Source organism: Ictalurus punctatus, chromosome 25 (genome assembly GCF_001660625.3).
Source record: "Ictalurus punctatus breed USDA103 chromosome 25, Coco_2.0, whole genome shotgun sequence".
NCBI lineage: Eukaryota > Metazoa > Chordata > Actinopteri > Siluriformes > Ictaluridae > Ictalurus > Ictalurus punctatus.
In genome coordinates, this window is record NC_030440.2 from 9,400,635 (window position 1) to 9,408,288 (window position 7,654).

Consider the following 7,654-nt stretch of genomic DNA (forward strand, 5'->3'; position numbering starts at 1 on the left):
ACACACACACAGACACACACATTTTGAATATGCTCTGCTTTCTCTACTTAAAGCACAGTTATAAAGTCACAATTATGAATCTAGAAGCTAGAGCGGGTTCTTACCTAAGACCTCCAGCTTTGAGAAAATTCTCACAGAAGGACTTCACACTAGTCTTTGCCATCTCATCATCTGAAGTAGGCATCAATTTTGAGCTCAGCACCTGAGAAAAGAGGCAAGACCAAGAGCAAATTTGTCTGAGGTTTGTTTTGTGACTACGTATACGGCGCTCACCGCACTTGTTCAGGTTTCGGAAGTACCTCAAGATTATAGAGCACTCTGAAAGTGGACATGCCCGGGGCAGAGGAGCGGAACAACGACTCCAGGATGGACGCTGCACTCTGCTGATGCTGCTGCTTGCTGGACAGAGATGGAGACTTGGAGGCCTGAGATCCAGAACCCAATGTGAATAGAGTTTTCTATTAACACATAGAGAGAGAGAGAGAGAGAGAGAGAGAGAGAGAGAGAGAGAGAGAGAGAGAGAGAGAGAGAGAGAGAGAAGGGGGGCATAAGAAAAGCGAAAATGGCGTTAATATAATACTGTTCTCGCACATACTTTATCAAACCAATAAACAACCGGTGCTTTTCAAAATGTCGTGTGAGTCACATGGCTTTGTTTCAGTTCTCTACATAATGAGTCATCTCACATGGTGTCAGTTTGCCGTTGCAGGATGCCTCTACTAAAACCCTCGTAAAATCCTTTAGTGTTACTGTAGGGTGCCGACTGCACGCTGTGTGTAAATTAGGGATAAACATAGATTCCCATCTTTGATTCTATGGCTTTTAAAGAAAAAGAAGGAAAAAAAAAAAAAAAAAAAAAAACTTAAAGGGATAGTTCACTCAAAAATGAAAATTCCGTCATCATTTATTCACCCTCATGTCGTTCCAAACCTGGAACCGTGGAATTTCCCCTAATGGAAATACATAATCCTAGTGATTTTCCATGATGGGTAATTAAAATATAAGTAATATTCATCAAGATTTCATTTACAATCAAAATTCAAATCACCATCAGGTGGTTAACGATTCCCACCGCTAGTGAGTATAACTGGAGTGCATAATAAGCTGTGAATTATCTTTGGCACCTGGTGGCTCCACACACTGGACTCCTTCGGTACGAAGTTATCCAGGGCATCCTGCACCTCCGGATCAGTTGGTATGAGCAGCAACAGCTTCCGCACGCGCAAAGTTATTCTAGAACACAATAAAAAAAACAAATCATTTCGAAAATCCTTTTCTTAGAAAGGACAGCGGTATATCTCTGAGTTATGATTGATTAAATTCTGGTGCTGTGGACTTACCTAGGCTCCTCTAGGTTAGCCAGCTGATACAACATCTCAAACACGTTACACACTAATGCCATCACGACGCCAGGCAGAGACTTCTCCTACAACGCATGCACATGCACAAACGAGGGTGAGTTTACATTAGGGATAAAAGGTGTTTGAGATGAGCGCACCGGTGTGCAAGTGTGTGTACCTGCTCCAGTGCGTACGCCGAGTTGAAGACTCCGCTGCTGCTGGAGCTGGCGGAGGCCGAGCTGTCTGCCGAACTGCCAGATGGAGTGCCAGTTCCTGAACTCTTCACTGTCAGACTCTGCTCATCAGAGAATCCCAGTTGATTCAACAGCTTCTGGTCCCTGTTCATGGTCAGCTGGACATACGCATACATTTTAGAAACTGGACCATGAAGACAAAAACTATGATTGCAAACATTAACAATGACAGTAGCATGTCCAAGCAGAAAAAAAAAATCTTTCTAGCTTTTTAACAAGAAATATCAAATGAAATCAGAGCCTCGACATTTAGTGTTTCATTGGTGGACAAACCAATCATTTGTTCTCGGTCACCAACATATGACAGTGAAAAATATTTTACCAAATGTGTTGACTAGCCACTTCCTATTAGGAACACCATACAAACACTAGGTAGGACCTCCCCCTTTCCTCTCAGTACTCTACAAGCTGTTGGAAACATTCCTTTGAGATACTGGTCCATGCTGACATGACTGCATCACATCATGATATGTCAGCTGCACAGATTTGCTGAGAATCTCATCCCAAAGGTACTGGATTCAGATCTGGTCAGTGGGGAGGCCAGTGAAATACACTGACCTCATTGACATGTTCATGGAACCAGTTTGAGACGACTTGTGCATCGTGGGATGTTCTCATGCTTTAAGTAGCCATTAGAAGAAGAGTAAATTGTGGCCATAAAGGGATGCCATGTGGTCAGGAACAATACTCAGACAGGCTGTGGCACTCAAACAATGATCAGCTGGTATTAAGGCACCCAATGTGTCCAAAGAAGAAAAGAAAAGAAACATTCCCCACACCATTATACCACCAGCACCAGTCTGGACTGTTGACAGAAGGTAAGTTGGGTTCATAGATTCATGCTGTTGATGCCAAATTCTGACCCTACAATCTGCATGTTTCAGCATAAAACTGAGATTCATCAGATCAAGCGCCATTTTTCCAATTTCCAGCTGTCCAAGTTTGGTGAGCCTGCATCCGGGTTTCAGGCTGACCATTCTGAGATGCTTTTTCTTCTCACCAAAATGGTGGTTATTTGCCTAACCGTAGCCTGTCTGCTGCCACAGGGCTGAGTGCCACAACTGCATGAACGAATAGCTGGTACAGTTGTTCCTAATAAAGTGGCATGTGAGTGTAACCCAGACATGACTGTTGTGGATTACTGTGTGATTGTCTCACCATGCTGTCGTTGGCGAATATCTGCACATTGTCCACTGGACAGCTAAGCTGTTCTGCAATCTTCCACCTGATGCTCCCAACTGTCTCATTACTGTGAGCCTGCACACACACACACACACACACACACAGAGACAGACAGACAGACAGAGAGCGAGAGAGAGAGAGTTAAAGTATTCTTTCATATAAGGCAAAAGCTACTTTCTAACTGCCAGCACAGTACACCTTTCCATTTATGGACAGAAAGGTGTGTACTTCCCCATACAAGGTTATGATGTGAACCTGTCCTATGTGTGTGTGTGTGTGTGTGTGAGGGAGATTACATGCAAGTCTTAGTGCTGGTGCTTTAATTTGAGATAATGTGTGATCAGAAAGTGTGTATCTGTGTGTGTGTGCGCGCACTCAAGTTAGTTGATTGTACCTCCAGGCTGAAAGTATCTTTGGTAGATTCGTAGGTTATGTGGAGCGTGACAGGGTGGCCGTTGAAAGAAGCTCCATGAGGTAGAATAGTTCGAGGAACAGAGTACAGATCCTAAGAGAAACACAAACAAGAATACCTTTATCTATTCCACTGGCCTGAGAGCTGCTAGTTATAAACCGTGACGATAAACTTCACACGTCATACTACACAAAATGTCCGCAAAGAGTGTATGATTGGTATGTGCAGCTAATCGGAGCCTTTGTGACGTTGACCAATACATCCAACGCTCAAGAAGTCAAGTAATCATGAAATGGAGACCGAATTAGCCTGACTTCAGAGATAATGATCCTGCACCTATGAGTTCAGTGTGTCAAGCATACATCGATGACTTCCTGTTTCACTGCATCTACAAATATGAGGTGACACAGAAGTCAAATTTCTGCACACCTGAAAATGTCCAAATCCCACGCACTGAGGAGGATGCTTAGACAGACAAGAATTTCTCTAAGGATCGGTGTTGGAGATCTGTAGAATATGGTAACGTTTTGGGTTCACCAAGTCTCTAAATCTACAATTAGACACCACCTCCAGGCTAAAACATTGGAAAACTGGAAGGCATGCCAGTAAAAAAGCTCTTTCTTCCATCTAAACACAAATGTATGTAATGTAGGGTTCACTGGATACTATGCTGAACCGGGCTCTATAGTTAGATTTTTTTTTTTTGGCAACAACCCATTTCAGTTTGGCATAAAAAGGAGGATGGTCATACAGAAACTCTGTACAGAGTTAAATCCCTGCTGTTGCGTATGGTGGTGGATCTGCAATGTAGTGATCTATTTTTTCTTCGAAGGCCCTGGGAAACTTGTTAGGATACATGGCACCATGGTACACGGAGATTTTAAATGAAATGACTAATGAGGAGTGGTCATTCCTTATGATTCCTTACTCTGTAGTCCATCTATCCATCCATCCATTATCCATATCGCTTATCCTACACAGGGTCGAGGGGGAGCCTGGAGCCTATCCCAGGAAACTCAGGGCACAAGGCGGGGGACACACGCTGGACGGGGTGCCAACCCATTGCAGGGCACAATCACACACACACACACACACGCATTCACACACTATAGACAATCTGGAAGTGCTAATTAGCATATAGCACATATCTTTGGACTGGGGGAGGAAACCGGAGTACCCGGAAGAAACCCACAAAGTTTCTAACCCCCAATCCTGGAGGTGCGATGTGAACACGCTAACCACTAAGCCACTGTCCCCCCTCTTACTCTGTATTCTTCAATATATATGAGAAGACTCGGCAGTGCTTGGCAAAGGAAGATTACTCAAAGTGGCAATAATTACAAAAAAAAAATTAACAAAAAAAATGTATAGTGACATTTTTCTAATATTTTCAGTGTGGAATTAAGAAGATTAATGACATTTTTCACACTTTTTTTTTTTTTTTTAAACCCATTTTTACCAAGGGTTTCAATACTTCTGGAGTTGAAATAATAATAGTATGTTTGCTGGATTATAGTTCAATCATAAGGGGGAGTCTGTGGACATTCTGACACTGGGAGGTCTCTGGCTGGGAAAAAAAAAAGTTTGAAAACTCCAGCTGTAGGCAATAACGTGTGCCAGAGAACATTCTTCCAGGAGTGTGTGACTAAAAGCCATACAAATAAGACATTCTGAACTGAATTCCAGCCCCACCTCGATAGTAATGACATATCGCTCAGCCAGTAACAGCAGCCTCTCGATGATTACCAGCTTAGTAGACCTATAAGGAAAAGAAGAAGAGAAAAAAAAAGAAAGAGTTAACACACAAACAATAAGCAAAAGAAAATGCCGCACACCCACACACGTATCCACACAAGTATCCACTTGCATGGTCCAAAATTGTATTGTAGTTATGTGAAATACAAACGCCGCTGCTTTTCTTCTCTACCTGGAAGGTGATTGCACTGAAGTGGCAACAGTTGGCATGGCAGTAGCTGTTAACATCTTGGTTGCTCGTGTAACAGCGTGGGTTAAGGTTGGGCCACCCAGGGCAGAGCTGGCAGCCTAAAACAGGGAGATCAGTGATGAGGAAATGAAAAAGACATAAATGCAAAACATCTCTGACTTATTTTACAAGATTGTGACACTTACCTCCAACCTCTTATAACAATCAGCTATAAACTTCTTATGTAAGGACACTGAATCCTGTATTGAGGGGAAGAACACAGAACGTTGTGTATTTGAGTGAGCGAGAGAGACACGGAGAAAGGAAAAGGATGATGAAGTGTGTGTGTGTGTGTGTGTGTGTGTGTGTGTGTGTGTGTGTGTGTGTGTGCATACTGACCTTCTTCATTTTAGGATTGAGATTTATGTAACTGTAGGTGATGATGAGCTGAATGGCCTCATTGGCGATGTCCTCATCAGGCGACTCCATGGCAATTCTCCAGATGAAGTCCATCCCGATTAGGTCTAAACGCTCCACACACTGCAACATAACAGTAGAACAGCACATTCAGCAAGATTGGTGCTTCTGTCTTTTGAACAGCCGCACTAATAGCTGGTGCTAAACCAAAGAATGAACTAAACAACATGCTTGAGTGGTGTCAGAGCTGAGGATATGTAGATCTGAACAGAATAAACGATACGGTTTCAGTAGGGATGTCATTTTAAAGAACGCGCAAGGCATATCCATCTAAATAGTTTTTAAAAGAAACTAACTGGATGAAAAGTGCCAGTCTTACCAGTTGAGTTCCCTGCCGTTTGAGACGATGATCACAGAGATTCACATTCTCAAAGAAGGTCTTAAAAAGGTTAAACCCTAAAAAAAAAAAAAAAAGAAACCAAAATGTATACACTATACAATGGTAGCACATTTGATAATGCAATACTTCCTATTTGCAGATTAAAACACGGATACAGTGTCGTTAACTCTAGGTTTATGAGTATATGTGCTAATACTGCGATTCTGTGAACACATGGTGCAGCTGTGATGATCCAGTCAGAACTTTACCGTTCATAGTAATCTCATAAGGCTCAAGTTTAAGGATCTTCTCTTTGAAGAGTTGTTGCTGAACATCACTTTCAAGATCATGTTGTCCTTTAGTGAACCATTCAAAACACATCTGCAGAGAGGGGAAAACGAAGTAATTGCTAGGTCGCATTAATCAACCCGTCATGCTAATAAAAAGGTACAGTCTCGCATTTACCTCCCGGTCCATCTCACACACGTCCATGCCAGACACCAAGCACTCCCAGACCTCTTTAGCTCTGTTCCACACCAAGTACAGACTGGCTTCTTGTAGAAAGAATGCTAAAAACTTCAGGTGCCCTTCCAAATACTGCACAGATAAAGGTTTAAAAAACTAAGTACAGGGGTGAAATAATTATATATATATATATATATATATATATATATATATATATATATATATATATATATATATATATATATATACACACACACATACATACATATATACACACACACACACACACACACACACACACTCAAGAGATACACTCTGGTCACAATTTGATTCAGGTCACTATATTGGCTTCAAGATTTGATTCCGAATATTTTGAACAAAATATGAACGAAGAAATATTACTTTTAAAACAGACTCTTTTCTTTTATATATATATATATAAAATCTGAATCATAGACAATGTAAAACAACATGCATTTTTGTCACTATAAAACGCAACTTTATCATTTCATATTAAGCAATTAATAATTGCTATGAACAGAGGTTTAATATTGTAAACAAGATGTACTACAGGTTCACCATATCTTAAAAATAAACAAGCACATTAATAATTTATCCCCAAGTTTTTGATTGAATAACAAAGTCTCTGACCCGTGGAAAATGAACACTTGAAAAACGTATGAGTTCCGTTGCAGCCCCCGAGACGTAGTTTTATCCAGAAATAGAGCTGCAAAGTCGGCTAAAATGCCCGTGCTCTGTGACCTCTTTCTCAGGCACTGTAGACTGCCATGGCGTGGAGCTGGTTATTAAAAGAGCTCTTATTAACTATTATAACATGGCTATGTAACCACATAACCTATTATACGTGTCAGTCGTTGTGATCCAGGGCTATCGGCATATTGGTCGCTTCACAAGTACAGATCGTTCCCCTCTAGGTAGGTGATGGTGCAGGCTCTCCACAAAAGAACATGATCAAGTGAACAATAAGCTCTGTATATAGGTATATATGTATATATATTTGAACTCTATGGGTTGTGCAGATTGGGACCACTGGTGTTCAAACAGTGCAATTGCATTGGATACATAATTAAGAGAATGCTGATATTGCAGATTTCCTCAACATACACGGTCGTATTTGAGTCACGATGCATCGTTACACCCATATTACTAACTGCATTTAATTTTATTGTCATGAAATTTATTGGAACAGGACAGAAAAATACATTTCTAGTTCACCAAACAGTGTTCTACCTCTTGATAAGAGTATCGTCCATCCACCAG

General features: G+C 41.2%; 1 protein-coding gene across 2 annotated transcripts in view; it reads right to left on the bottom strand.

Annotated features, from left to right (window-relative positions):
• Positions 1 to 7,654, bottom strand: part of usp24 (ubiquitin specific peptidase 24) — a 67,594-nt gene that overhangs the window by 21,983 nt on the left and 37,957 nt on the right. For both annotated transcript variants that reach the window (XM_017455884.3, XM_017455883.3), the window contains 15 exons: positions 7,625 to 7,654; positions 6,374 to 6,505; positions 6,178 to 6,289; positions 5,909 to 5,985; positions 5,512 to 5,652; positions 5,319 to 5,372; positions 5,116 to 5,231; positions 4,881 to 4,947; positions 3,171 to 3,281; positions 2,753 to 2,851; positions 1,519 to 1,692; positions 1,341 to 1,426; positions 1,125 to 1,233; positions 300 to 458; positions 105 to 202 (listed from right to left, as the gene is read on the bottom strand). The exon at positions 7,625 to 7,654 is cut by the window's right edge and continues 120 nt beyond it. In XM_017455884.3, coding sequence (XP_017311373.1) covers positions 105 to 202; positions 300 to 458; positions 1,125 to 1,233; positions 1,341 to 1,426; positions 1,519 to 1,692; positions 2,753 to 2,851; positions 3,171 to 3,281; positions 4,881 to 4,947; positions 5,116 to 5,231; positions 5,319 to 5,372; positions 5,512 to 5,652; positions 5,909 to 5,985; positions 6,178 to 6,289; positions 6,374 to 6,505; positions 7,625 to 7,654 — 1,565 coding nt within the window. The remainder of the gene's footprint in view (positions 1 to 104; positions 203 to 299; positions 459 to 1,124; positions 1,234 to 1,340; positions 1,427 to 1,518; positions 1,693 to 2,752; positions 2,852 to 3,170; positions 3,282 to 4,880; positions 4,948 to 5,115; positions 5,232 to 5,318; positions 5,373 to 5,511; positions 5,653 to 5,908; positions 5,986 to 6,177; positions 6,290 to 6,373; positions 6,506 to 7,624) is intronic.